Source organism: Carcharhinus amblyrhynchos, chromosome 28 (genome assembly GCF_965287045.1).
Source record: "Carcharhinus amblyrhynchos chromosome 28, sCarAmb.v2.hapA, whole genome shotgun sequence".
In the NCBI taxonomy this organism is placed as follows: Eukaryota; Metazoa; Chordata; class Chondrichthyes; order Carcharhiniformes; family Carcharhinidae; genus Carcharhinus; species Carcharhinus amblyrhynchos.
This window is the reverse complement of record NC_137351.1, coordinates 3362042-3376883: the sequence shown is the minus strand read 5'-3', so window position 1 is coordinate 3376883 and position 14842 is coordinate 3362042. Positions and strand designations below refer to the sequence as shown.

General features: G+C 44.9%; 2 protein-coding genes across 2 annotated transcripts in view; one reads left to right on the top strand and one right to left on the bottom strand.

The window, feature by feature from the left end:
- LOC145359634 (uncharacterized) overlaps positions 1 to 3588 on the top strand; it is a 43493-nt gene extending 39905 nt beyond the window's left edge. The window contains exon 7 of the mRNA XM_080214334.1: positions 2073 to 3588. Coding sequence (XP_080070460.1) covers positions 2073 to 2171 — 99 coding nt within the window. The 3' untranslated portion in view covers positions 2172 to 3588. The remainder of the gene's footprint in view (positions 1 to 2072) is intronic.
- Positions 3589 to 11017: 7429 nt separating this feature from the next.
- Positions 11018 to 14842, bottom strand: part of igdcc3 (immunoglobulin superfamily, DCC subclass, member 3) — a 138152-nt gene continuing 134327 nt past the window's right edge. Inside the window, exon 14 of the mRNA XM_080214018.1 lies at positions 11018 to 12813. Within this exon, the coding sequence (XP_080070144.1) occupies positions 12607 to 12813 (207 nt within the window). The 3' untranslated portion in view covers positions 11018 to 12606. The remainder of the gene's footprint in view (positions 12814 to 14842) is intronic.

Genomic DNA, 14842 nt, shown 5'->3' with positions numbered 1-14842 from the left:
GGGGTGGTCAGTGAGGGAGAGACTGTGGGGGGTGGTCAGTGAGGGAGAGACTGTGGGGGAGGTGGTCAGTGAGGGAGAGAGAGACTGCGGGGGGGTCAGTGAGGGAGGGACAGATTGCGGGGAGGGGTCAGTGAGGGAGGGAGAGAGACTGCGGGAGGTCAGTGAGGGAGAGACTGCAGTGGGGGGTCAGTGAGGGTGAGGGAGAGACTTTTGGGGGGGGTCAGTGAGGCAGGGAAAGGGACTGCGTGGGGAGGTCAGAGAGGGAAAGAGAGAGACTGGCGGGGGGGGTCAGTGAGGAAGGGAGCGTCTGTGGGGATATGGGGGAAGTGTCAGTGAAGGAGTTGGGTGGTCACCTATCATACTATACCATTATTACTGAATCTGGCCAGTATCGGAGCTTTAACCATCGATGGGAAGTGGTTAAATATGTTTAAACTCATTGAACTGGGAAGGAACTTTAAAGTATTGTGTTACTATTATTAGACACAATAAATTGGACAGAAATTTGGTCTATTTGAAGTATTCCCATTTAAATACGTTGTGACTTTGAATTCATCTTTTCCAATAAGTGTTATTGATGTATATATTGTATGATTAACACCAGGGTTATTGTTAATATATTTTAAATAATATATATAACATATGATTAACAACAGGGCTATTTTTAATAATATGTTTTTGTAATGTTAGTAATAAAAATATTGTATGATAAGTTATTTTTAAGATATATATACTGTATGCTAATGTCATGGTTACTTTTAATAATATATTTCTATATTTTTAATAATATACATATTGTATGGTTAATAACAAGGTTTTTTAACTTTAGAATTGCCTGCTAATTATTGCAAATACTGCAGCAGAAGTCCCAGTTCAAGGCAGCATTCCCAATGTCCCCATGTTGTCGGCTACACCCACCCCATGCCAGATCACTTCATTCCCTCCTGACCCATGCTCAGTCCTAGCTTCGACCCAATCATACCCCTGAGAGTACGGGGTGTGTTTGCAGCAGACTATAGCAGGGAAAGTAATCCCATGCAAATGGGTGGCAGGGTGACACAGTGGTTAGCACTGCTGCTCACAGCGCCAAGAATCCAGGTTCGATTCCCGGCTAGGGTCACTGTCTGTTTGGAGTTTGTGCATTCTCCCCATGTCTGTGTGGGTTTTCTCCGCATGCTTTGGTTTCCTCCCACACTCCAAAGATGTGGTTAAGATGCAGGTTGAGTTGATTGGCCATGCTACATTGCCCCTTAGTGTCCTGGGATGTGTAGGTTAAAGAGAAAGTCGGGGTTATGGGGATCGGGCCTGGGTGGGATTATGGTTGGTGCAGACTCGATGGGCTGAATGGCCTCCTTCTGCACTGTAGGGATTGTTTGTTCTTAGTGCTCATCAAAAAAATGCAAAGATTTGTACTGAAATAATCTATAAGCTGAGATTGTGTCTGATGTAGCCGTTGGCAGTACCCTGATGTGTATCACAGTCAAAGCTGCAAGATCTGTTTGTGGGCCCTCGCACTTCAAACCTCCCTCGCCCCCCCCACCCCAACATCCAAAGCATCAGAGCCTGCAGTCATTTCACTTGTGTTGTAGACTTATTGCACAGTAGTTAGCACTGCTGCCTCACAGCGACCCAGATTCAATTCCAGCCTCAGGTCACTGTCTGTGTGGCCTGCACGTTCTCCCCGTGTCTGAGTGGGTTTCCTCCGGTTGCTCCAGTTTCCTCCCTCGGTCCAAAGATGTGTATGTTAGGTTGATTGGCCATGCTAAATTGACCCTTAGACCGTGATTTTACCGGCAGCATGCCTGCCCCGGCATCGGGGCAGCTATTCTCCACTGGCCTCGGGCGGGATCTTACAAGCCTTGGGCAGGCATGCCGGTAAAATTCTGGCCTTAGTGACCCAAGATTTGTAGTTTAGAGGGATTAGTGGGATAAATATATGGCAGTTGTGAGGATGGGGCATGGTTTGGGATTGTTGTCAGTGCAGGCTCAATGGGCTGAATGGCCTCCTTCTGCACTGTAGAGATTCTATGATGATGTGGCCTCCTGTTGCTCTCTCTCTCTCTCTCCTGAAGGTGCAGTCACAGCAGGTCCGGAGCAGTGACCAGGCAGACCAAGAGCAAGCGAGCAAATCCACAACGAAACCAGAAAGTAGAATCTGCATTGTAATGTAAAGTAGGATATTTTAAAAATGAAACTGATTCTGATAAAGTCGTGTTTGCCCAGCCCTTTCCCAGCAGGAGTGACACTGTAACACGACATTATGGCATGCCGAGGATGGGTCCGAGTTGTGTGACACGTACGGCAAAGATCTAAAGCGCAAAACTTCTGACCTTGTTGCCACGGTAACCCTGCTTTCAAGGGAGCCTCCACAAATGGATAAGATGAAAAGGCCCTGCGTGACTTTTAGTCTCATTCTCTTTTCCACCCCTCACTGCCCCCCCACCCCCAATGTCTCTTTGAAGTACCTACGAGCCCACCCTGGAGACAGGAGGCAGCTGCCTGTCGATTGGAGCATTCCCCATGTTAAAGCACCTGAACCAACTCAGTCAAGGGTTAAAGTTCAAATGAAACTCAAGTAGGCTGAGGTCAAAATGCCTTGGGGCACTCAGGGCGGCTTTGCGATTTCCTGATTTGGGTTGATGCTCCACCCACCTCTGATATTTGAGACTTGCTGACAGAATAACGTTACTTGGGTTTAGGAGGATAACTTTCCAACATCATTCCCATGTTAAAAAGGATAAATCTTTTTCTTTAGCTCCGCACCCTACATTTGTTTAATACAATGAACATTGGTTTTGATATTAATACAATTCAAATAGCAGACCTGAGCATGTTAGGAGGTGCAAGCTTGCTTAAATGAAATTCACAAATTACTGAAGTTTAATGTCACAACCGTGAGTGGCACGGTGGCACAGTGGTTAGTGTTGCTGCCTCACAGCGCCAGGGACCTGGGTTCGATTCCTGGCTTGGGTAACTGTCTCTGCAGTCTGCACATTCTCCTTGTGTCTGCATGGGTTTCCTCCAGTTTCCTCCCGCGGTCCAAAGATGTGCAGGTTAGGTGGATTGGCCGTGCTAAACTGCCCCTTAGTGTCAGAGGGACTAGTTAAGGTTATGAGGTTATGCATGGGGTTATGAGGAAAGGGCCTGGGTGGGATTGTGGTCGATGCTACTCGATGTTTGAATGGCTGTCTTCTGCACTGCAGGGATTCTATGATTCAAAGCTAAGATATGACATGAGAACCCAGGAGTTAGGAACTTTATAATGGGCTATCTGCAACCAATATTGACTGATAGTTATGGGATGTGTGCAATGATGTCCAATATGTAGCATGTATATGTTAGTGTTGGATAACTGATGGGAGTTTGGTAATTATGCTATATATGTCAAAGTGTGTTATAACAAACAGATAATGTTGCAGCAGTGTATGATAGAATATGTTAAAGGAAATAAAACTGACCATGATGTATAAAGACTGACTTAACAGCACGTGTAAGTCAGACCAGGTAAGGACTGCATGGGTTTTTACAACAAACAACAATGGTTTCATTGTCATCATTAGACTTTTATTTCTCATCTGCCATGATGGAATTTGAACTTGGGTTCCTGGATCTTGTCCAGGGTCTCTGGATTACTAGCCCAGTGACAATACCACTATGCCACTGCCTCCCCACTGAACTCAGTGCAATCATCTGTGAACATCCCCACTTCTGACCTCAGGACGGAGGGAAGTTCATTGATGAAGCAGTTGAAGATGGTTTGGCCAAGGACATTCCCCTGAGGAACTCCTAGAGTGATGACCAGGAGCTGAGATAACTGACCTCCAACAGCCACAACCATCTTTCACTGTGCCAGGTATGACTCCAACCAGTGGAGAGCTTTCCCAAGTTCCCATTGACTTCAGGTTTGCGAGGGCTACTTGGTCAAGATCCATGTTTGGATCAAGGCTGTAATGATTTGGAAACAGGCTCTGGAGGACTCCAAACTGACTATCAGTGAACAGGTTATTGCTGAGCAAGTGCTCTTGATAATGTTGTCAACAACACCTTCCATCTTTGCTGATGATCAAGAGTCGATTGATTGGGTGGTAATTGGCCACATTGGATTTGTCCTCTGTGCAGGACACACCAGGGGCAATTTTCCTCAGTGCTGGGTAGATGCCAGTGTTGTCGCTGTATTGCAACAGCTTGGCTTGGGCCATGGCAACTTCTGGAGCATAGATCTTCAGTACTTCAGATATTACACTGGGAGCAGCCTTAATTGGATCAGAATGGGACCTACATTCCTCAGGAGCATAAAGTCCTGGTCAATTCCCAACAGGCAATAGCAATTGCTGTTTTGATTACAGGCAGTTCAGAGGAATAAGATGGGGATGGAGAGAGGCAAATCCAAGTATTTTGGGCAAGCTTAGCTTGGAGGGAATGGATTTTCTGAAGAGATATTCACAGATGATTGTAGAGTTTAAAGTTTATTTCTTAATGTCACAAGTAGGCTTACATTAACACTGCAATGAAGTTACTATGAAAATCCCCTACTTGCCATGCTCCGGCACCTATTTGGGTACACTGAGGGAGAATTTAGCATGGACAATCCATCTAACCTGCAGATCTTTCAGACTGTTCGGAGAAAACCGGAGCACCCGGAGGGAACCCACGCAGACACAGGGAGAGCATACAGGCTCCGCACAGTGACCCAAGCTGGGAATCAAACTTGGGACCCTGGTGCTGTGAGTCAGCAGTGCTATCCACTGTGTGTAGAGTTCAGTGGGATGGCATGGTGGCATAGTGGTTAACACTGCTGCCTCAGAATGCAAAGGACCCGAGTTCAATTTTGGCCTCGGATGACTGTCTATGTGCAGCTTGCACATTCTCCCTGTGTCAATGTAGATTTCTTCTGGGTGCTCCGATTTCCTCCCACATTCCAAAAATGTGCAGGTTAGGTGGACTGGCTGGGCTAAATTGTCCTTTAGGTCCCTAGATGTGTGGGTTTGGGCAATGAATGAGATAAATGTATGGACTTCGGGGGGTAAGGATGGGTTGTAGGTCTGAGTAAGGTACTCTGTTGGATAGTCAGTGCAGGCTCAATGGGCTGAATGGCCTCCTCCTGCACTGTAGGGATTTTGAGTTCTATTTGATGAGGGATTCTGTGAGTTTTATGAGACCCCAGCAAAGGGTGGGTGGGGCACGGGGGGTGGGGGGTAGTGGGGGGCGGGGGAAATGAAGGAAAGAGGGAGGAGTGCCCCTGATGGGCAATGGGCACAGGAAATAAACCCTAGGGAGGTGGTACCCTCTCAACATTCCTCCCCACCAGCAGCCTCTGCAATGAAAGCTGGCAGGCTGTTCACCCTGTCCCCGTCCTCCCCTGAAACATTTCAGCGGGGCTGAAATGAGACCCTTAAGTCGCAGTCAATTGGCACTCAAGGTCCTGATTGGCCTAAGAGTGGGTAGGTTGCTTGGCACCTTAGCCAGCCACCTTAATATAGGGGAGTAGGTCAGGAGTTGGGTGGGAAGGTGTGGACTGGCAAGCTGTTTTATTTTACATGCCCTCCTCCACCTTCAAACAGGGGGCCCTAAAATTCACTGCAGTGACACCAAGTAAACTGCTCAACATAGTAACGCTTGACCGGAGGATATTCACACACACCCACACTCACACGCATGCACACACACACACACACACACACACCGACACCCACACCTACACACATACATACACACTCACCCACACACACACACCCCCACGCGCACACACTCACGAACACTCACACGCCCACACCCACACACTCACCTACACACCTACACACATACATACATATATACATACACACTCACATACACACACACACACACCTGCCAACACCCACACACATAAATACTCACACACACACTCACACTGGCATTGATTGTTGGAGAATTAGTGGATAACATGACCGTTTAAAATCATAAATGAATATAAACTGCAACAAAACCAGAATTTACTAGAAAGTTAGACAGAATTGAACACTTCTCAAGGTTGTTACTTGACTGAGAGCAAATCTTTCTGTGAAGTTTATAGATGTGAAGTCAGTGCCTTATGCAAATTCACAGTTTCCAGCGTATCATTATTGGCGGGGGGGGGGGCGTGGCACGGTGACACAGTGGTTAGCACTGCTGCCTCCCAGCGCCAGGGAACTGGGTTCGATTCCCAGCTTGGATCACTATGCGGAGTCTGCACGTTCTCCGTGTCGGTTTCGCAGGGTGCTCTGGTTTCCTCCTGGAAGATGTGCTGGTTAGGTGGATTGGCCATGCTAAATTCTCCCTCAGTGTATCAGAACAGGCGCCAGCGTGCAGTGACTCGGGGATTTTCATAGTAACTTCATTGTGGTGTTCATGTAAGCCTACTTGTGACACTTGTAACTAAACAAAACTTTAAAACTTTATCAAGTCACACAGAACATTTAAGATTGGATTAACTAACACTATTTTATTTTTCATTTCCACACACTAAACAATTTTGAACTACAAAAAGATTCTGTTATCGTACAAAGTCAACAATCATATGATCAGTGGGAATCTGAACATTCGCACAAGGAACAATGAGTGAACAGGAGAGGAAAGTGCTTTGAGCTTGGGTAGGGTGGAGCTGCAGTATCTCAGCCCAACACCTACACGAGATTCCGTATCGCTGACATTTATGTGGCTGAAACCTCGTGTTCACACAGCTCGTGGATGATACATTGACAGCAGGAGACATTTTCAAAACCACCCCCCCCCCAAAAAAAACTTACAAATGCCTTTTTATTTTGCTCTGGATAACCTTTCACAGTCCAGTGTCTGGCTCCTTACCACAGTTAGACAGTATCCTCTTTGTGTCTACAGCATATTGATACATAATGAATGGAATATTACACCAACATCATTTGTGTGGGAACAGTTACCCATCCTTACATATCAGGAATGTTAATAACGCATTGTTAAAGTTAACTTTGAACGTACTGAGATAAGTAGGGACTAAACCCATCACCAGCCGAGCTCATAACATTGTGCCCCCAACAAGGCTGAGTCTGAATTACCCTCGATGAATCAACATTCGCATGATTATAAATCCCCATCCCTTGATATCAATGAACACCTCCCTCAGCCGTCCTCCCCCCATCATCTTCTTTAAATAACTTGACACCGGGACATTTTAGTAATCCATTGAAAAATCAACACATTGCATGTTGGCAAAACAGGCTGTTGCTCAAAGTCAATCTCTGGTTGACCTTGGAGGACAGCACTTAGCTCAATGATCCATGTTAAGCAAAAGGTCTCCATAGATTGACGACATGATAGAATATGCTGCATTAGTGATCACTTAGCTAGCTTCTCTTTGTGATAACAAAATAACGCACCAACTGCAGATCTTTAGGGAACTGGTCCTCCAAAATAAATTTACGCTTCCTTTAAAATAAATAAAAACACTGGAGGTAATTTTAACCCAACATACCCAGTGGGAATGAGGTGGGTTCAGGTCGGACGTATGTTTTACACTCTGCTCTGTTTTAAATAGTCTATTGCCTTCAATGGAGTGTATGTTTGTGTGGAGTGTAAGACAGGGGTCCACCCAATTCTTCCTCATTTCCTCTCAGTGCACCAGGTTAGAATTGCTCCCACTATATTCATCCGTTTCGTTTTTGCAATTGGTATTCTGCAGCACTTAAAAACTGTGGGTTTCCTGCAGATGCTTCAGTTTCCTCCCACAGTCCAAAGATATGCTGGTAAGATGGATTGGCCATGCTAAATTGTCCCTTGGTGTCCAAAGATGTGTAAGTAAGATTTATTGGCCATGGTAAATGTGTAGGGTTACAGGGATTAGGGGAGCGGGGGGGAGAGCGGGTGGGGAGAAGGTTTGGTGTCTTGGTCAGATGCTCTTTTGGAGAGTCTGTGCAGACTCAATGGGCTGAATGGCACCCATCTGCACTGCAGAGCTTCTATGGAAAACAGTCAAATCATGGGGTGGACAGGAGTACAGTCGCTGTTCCTTCATGAGCAGAAGGAACAAAGGGAATTTGATGTGCCAGTAGAAGAGATCAGGAGAATGAGCATCGAGGTTTCCATTGTATAAAAAGCATGTGTTGGGCGAACATGTGTTTAGACCCAATAAAGACCCGTTTTAATAAAGAACTTTTGTAACAGTGTTATCCACATGGTTATCTTAAATCTACATCCGACCTAACATTGTGTAGACATTTGTGATTTTTAAAAAATTATAATATATTACTAATAAATCTAAATCTAAAGTATGCTCAAAATCCCCAGCAAACATGTTTATAATACTGAAAATAGGACATCACATTGGCAGAAATAAACTGTGCATTTCTCAAAAGAATCTTCAAACATTTCAGTTATCAGAATTCACACACAATCATCGTTGCGGCTGTAACAGTAATTAGCATGTAAAAAAATATTGTAAACTATTATAAAAAAATTCATCCCTTTACAGTGAATATGTACCTGATACAATTTAGTGAGTAGCTAGTTTCTGCCTGATCTGTGGGCCTTTGCCATTGGATGTTATTGGCCAAACTTTCAATGCATTTGGATGTCTGTTGAGTTTGCTACTTCTATAGAAAATTATCCCCTTTTGAACAACTGAAACAATAATTTCTAGGTGATAAAAGCAAATTACTGCAGATGCTGGAATCTGAAACCAAAAGAGAAAATGCAGGAAAATCTCAGCAGATCTGGCAGCATCTGTAAGGAGAGAAAAGAACTGACGTTTTGAGTCCAGATGCGGTTGTACAGGGCATTGGTGAGGCTGCAGCTGGAGTACTGTGTGCAGTTTTGGGCGCCGTACTTACGCAAGGATATTTTGGCCTTGGAGGGAGTGCAGAGGAGGTTTACTAGGCTGATGCCGGAGTTGAAGGGGTTGAGCTATGAGGAGAGGCTGAATAAACTAGGCTTGTACTCGTTAGAGTTTAGAAGAATGAGGGGAGATCTCATTGAGACGTATAAGATGATGAATGGGATGGATAGGGTAGAGGTGGAGGGACTCTTCCCGCTCAGAAAGGACAGTAGGACTAGGGGGCACAGCCTCAAGATAAAGGGGGGGGGGGGGGGAGCGGTTTAGAACGGAGTTGAGGAAGAACTTCTTCACTCAAAGGGTGGTGAATCTCTGGAATTCTCTGCCCGTTGAAGTGGTGGAGGCTACCTCGCTAAATATTTTTAAGACGCGGGTTGATGGGTTTTTGATAAGAGAGGGGATTAAGGGTTATGGGGAGAGGGCGGGAATGTGGAACTGAGCCACGACAGATCAGCCATGATCTTATTGAATGGCGGGGCAGGCTCGAAGGGCTAGATGGCCTACTCCTGCTCCTATTTCTTATGATCCTTTGACAAAGCTTTGAAAAAGGGTCGTCTGAACTCAAAACGTCAGCTCTTTTGTCTCCTTATAGATGCTGCCATACCTGCTGAGATTTTCCAGCATTTTCTCTTTAGTTTTATTTCTAAGTGATACTGCGGACCTGGTCTGCTCCAGGTGTAATTTAGTGATCAGCTCGTCCCTGGCTTTAGCTGGAAGGAGTCAATGTCGAGTGCTTGAATAAAAAGTCTCTTACTAAACATTCCACTTTATCTTCATACATTATATTGTGTAGCAAAATATTCTTCCAAGTTAACGTAAATGTGTGAACTCTTGAACGCCCAAGAGTTTCTATCGCTATCTTAAAAACATTTAATTCTTAGTTACATGCTCTCAATTACAATTTCAGTCCCTTAAACATCCTGGAGTGTACTGGTGAAGAGTGTAGGTTCACTACTGACCACGCGCGATGGGCTTATCCAATGTTTCTCCAACAACTAGAAAATAAAACAGGGAGAGAGGTGCTAATAAATACTCAAAATCTAAACAGTCCAAAAATACCCTGTCGTCACAGAAGTACTCTGCGTTCAGCTACAAAAGAAACATGGCGATGTGTCCCTGAGATAGCCATCACCCCCGGCGCATTTTCAAGTAGTGTGAATATAATCGAAAGCTACCCACATGTCGGGAAACTAGAGTGTGTCACATCAAGAGCGAGCATACGAACGCAGCGTGCTCGTATATGCAACAAGTTCAGAATGCACAATGCACCTTACCTTCCCCACTATGAACTTCGCACATCCCCACGCTGAGGTTTGAATGGTGTTCCTGTTTTAAATTTGCCCCTGTACTTTGCTACATTTTCTTGGTTGAAATTGCAGCAGTGCTAACTACATCTCCACCCCCCTGGCCAGTGGTGCGGTCCTCTGTCAGGCTGACTTTGCCAACACTTTGCTCCTCTGGTAAATGTTTTTGAAAAACAGCCCCTTGGTCTACACCCTCTGAGTATTACCCTAATACAAGAAGAAAGCAGCTTTCTTAAAGAGATAGTCCACAATTTCCAATCACGTGCTTTTCCTCCTTCCTCATGCTCCAATTCCAAACCTCTGTCAATCCCAGCTTTCGATCCACACAAAGATTGTGTGCTCACACTGCTTAGAAACTTCCTCAGAGATCAGGAAATACGTGTGGGACAAACCTCCATTACGTTTTCATAACACTGAATGTGGGACTTCCCTGAACATCTCATCGAAGATGAAAGGATTAAAAGGATTTTAATATTTAATGCAATACTCAAAGGGCCAGCTATAAAATTCTGAACATTCAATACTTAACAACTTCATTCTGTTTATACTGAAGGGTTTAAACTGGGGTTTTTTTTCCCCCCCCAAAATCTCACATTTAGTAACTTCAAATAGTTTTACAAGAGGTAAATGTGCTAACGAGTGCAGAATGGAATGATGCCGAAAATTAAATCCTAACACTGGTTTGTGTTGGGGCAATGTGGGAGGAGGCCGAGGGCAAGCTCACCGGAAAGATCAGGTGGTTAATACTGAGGTAGATAAGTGGCTGCCCACCATCTAATAAACCTGCACAAATAGGGCTTCACAGAAACTAACCATTTTCACTTTTAACTAGCAGTTGTACTGAAACAGGGGCGTCACAGCGACCCCAATAACATACAGAAACACAGCCATTGCAAAACATCCACATAGGCCGTGACACTCACAGTTACCTTCACAGAGCACAGATCGTGGGCATCAAAATATGAGGAACAATAAGACTGCAAATTTACAAACTATCAAAAAAGAAATACTAAATTACTGCGGAACTTTAGACGTGTCTGCATGGAGGTTGACCAGTCTGTACCAGTGCTTGTTTTCATGGAGGGGTTCTCAACATAGTTCTTGACTTCATATCTACGATTTGTACTCCTTTTTTTCTCTGCACTCTTTGGAAGAACATTCCAGATGTAGATCCTCTGAACGTAGTCGTCCTTTTGTGAGGCTCCGCTTCCCCATGCCAAAGCAGGCAAGAGAGGTGGGTTGTTCGCACTCCCATCCGCACAAACAAAGCAATCGAGTCAGGGCCGATGTGAACTTCTCTTCCCGAGGCTGCAGATGTGACTGACATCCTGGGAGGTCCGGCAGGAGCCAGGACTGGGAATGTTTGAGTCAACACTGGTTATATTGTTGTCCTTCCATTTGGAATGTGCTCTGGCCTAACTGAGGCGTGTGAGCGTTACGGCAAGGGTCTGCAGAGTTAGGCGCTGAACAGGAACCCAGAGCCTCGTTCAATTCTCTTCAAAAGCATGTCTTTGGTGACGTTCTTGAGTAAGGAACGATGATAAAAAATATCTCTCTGATAAACATTACAGACAAATCGACGAGAATAAACACTTTTGCAATGTAAAAAATAACGCAAAACACGCAAGACGTGGCTATATACAGTGTAACATACGAAAAGATAATGACCAGAAATTCCACACCTCAACCTACAGCAGGCAGGAAATTTGGTTAAATCAGCATGTACATCAACAGAGGGAAAACTGTCCCACAACACAGAATGGAGTTCTAAAAAATGTGAGGTAGAATGTTTCTCTTATATTTGGAAGTGCTTTTTTCCTCTGCTTCAAGGAAAATGGTAGATGAGTGAGGCCTTGAGGTAGTACTGCATCTGTACTGACCAAATGCTATTCCACTTGCAGGAAGGAAGATACCAATTTAAACAGTTTCCTTAAAAGACATTCAATGCGGCTGAGGTAGTTTTCAATCATCAATTTTTTTTTCTTTGAGTTGTTTTTCCAAGTCTTATTAGCAGCCCACATGTAGGCCTCACCAGTCATTTTGTTTACAAAGAATCCACCGCTGAAATTATTGAACCTGTAACCTGAGATTGATACACTGTGAAATCTATCGAATCCCTGCATGGAGACCTGTGATGTATGACCTGACTACAGTGATGTTGACAGTTGTTCTACAATCAAAGTAGTTGCTACACGGCGAGACCAGCCAACAGACTGATGTGTGCGTTTGCAGATGGTTGAAATCGTGTAGGCCTGAAATGCATCCTCAAAAGGTAGGTATCACCGATTACACTGCGCCAGTACCTTCATTACAACATGCCTGAGTGTCTTTGAGGATACAAAAAAAATCCACAGAAGAACGTGAGCTGACCTGAGATGGTCCTTACTGTAGATGTCATCAGACAGGAAAACGATAAATGTCAGCAAGTGAGTTCCAGTAATAAGCCTACAGGTAGGCAACGAGACTTGGCTTCTCAATGTTTCACTCGGTGGCGACTGAACTACTGTCTTTCGCTGCAGTGAAGCTACGCTGGTTAACATTTAAATTAGGGTGGTCTAAAGAACACTGAACTACGGTTTCGAAGGTAGTGTGCTGTTCCTGAGTCACAACAAACTCATCCAGTGGGAACACAGAGTTCTGGCAGATCAAACTGGGCTGTTCTTCAGAGATGGGGGTGACATTATTAGCCTGTGGGGAATAGGAAGTGGGGGTGGGCAAAGGAGGGGAAAAAAAACATAGCATTACTCCAAGCTATAAATATAAATAGCTGCAAATTGAAAATTACTCTGACATTAGTATTTAAATCAAAAGAGAAAATGCTGGAAAATCTCAGCAGGTCTGGCTACATCTGTAAGGAGAGAAAAGAGCCGACGTTTCAAGTCGAAACGACCCTTTGTCAAAGTCTGTGTGGAGCTTGCACATTCTCCTCATGTCTGCGTGGGTTTCCTCCAGGCGCTCCGCTTTCCTCCCACAGTCTAAAGATGTGCTGGTTAGGTTGATTGGCCATGCTAAAATTGCCCCTTAGTGTCCTGAGTGCATAGGTTATGGGGATTAGTAGGTAAATATATGGGGGTAGAGCCTGGGTGGAATTGTGGTCGGTGCAGACTCAATGGGCCAAATGGCCTCTTTCTGCACTGCAGGGTTCCTATGATTCTCTTTCCCCCTGGACAGTAAGAGGGGAATCTACAGTTCATAGTGTGAGCCTTTTGGCTAAAATCAAGTATTAGATCAAGCCCAAGATGGGGTGCAATGCCTTAACTTGTCAGCTTGGACTTTGTCTGTCTCTGTTAAGAACAAAGAACAAAGAACAACACAGCACGGGAAACAGGCCCTTCGGCCCAACGAGCCCGCGCCGCCGTCCCACTGTCTCAGTGTCCTATTCATGATTTTAGTCTACGCCTAATGTGCCAGGATCAGGGAGGTCCAATTTAGGGACAATTTAGTACCCAATCAATCAGCCTAAAAGCACATCTTTGGGGATGTGGGAGGAAACCGGAGTACCCGGAGGAAACCCACGCAACCACGGGGAGAACGTGCAAACTCCCACAGACACAGGCCCAAATCCATGTGTCCGCACAGCAACAGAGATAGTCTCTGAGCTGTCATGTTGCCCTCGAGATGGTCCAGTTTAAGCACACTAACGACATGAAGCAATAGGCAACTCCCGAAGCAACGTCCAAGAGCAGCCCACTACAACCTGCCGCATGAATGCCCCTTGCTGGACTTAAATGCCTGTGGAGAGAAAAAATTCATTATTAAACAGACTGTAACATCCCTGAGGCAAAACGTATTCCCAAGCCTACAAAGTTTAGTAAGGCCTACTATATCCCCCTATATGTAGCCCGCTCATGTGGCTGTCTAAGTGACTCTTAAACAACCCTAGCGTGCCTGCTTCCACCACCTTACTCGGCAGTGCATTCCACACCCCCACTACCCTTTGCGTGAAAAACTGCCCTCTAATATTTGTCTTATACCTAGCCCCCCTCACCCTAAGCTCGTGACCCCTCGTTCTATCCATTTCTAATAACGGAAAAAGCTTACCACCATTTACTCTATCTATCCCCTTCATAATCTTATAAACCTCTATTAGATCCCCCCTCAGCCGACGTCTCTCAAGGGAAAACAGCCCAAGTTCATTCAATCTTTCCTCGTAAGACAGCCCTTCCATACCAGGCAGCTGTTGTGGGGACTGTGAATGGGTTCAATTGGAATTTTGAATTTGGTTTTTGGAGCAAGCAAGGAATGGATTGGGGTTGGTCCAGTCCACTCTGAGCATTGGCTTTGTAACTTTAAGAATCAAGTAAAATTTTTTACTAAAAAGTTTATAATGTGAGCCACACCTTGCTGCAAGGTCACAGGGATACAGTTTCTTCCATGTACTCCATACCATTGTGTACTTTCACAGCCTTTCATTTATCATTAAATCTGTATGATTTCTGTGCACCAAACTTACAGGAAGCCAAAATCATTCTGTGGTGAGACTCTGCAACCAGATTATTGCTTAAGTACACATTACATAGAACACGGAAAAGGCAAGGTGCAGAGAGAGGCCATTCAGCCCATCATAACTGTGCTGGCCAAAAAGGAGAGAAAAAAAAAATTCTCATTTTAGTCCCAATTTCCACCACCTAATCCGTAGCCTTTCAAGTTCCAGTATCTCAGATAAAAATGAGGTCTGAGAATTCTGGCCAATGGCTGGAATTTTCCAGCCATTTCT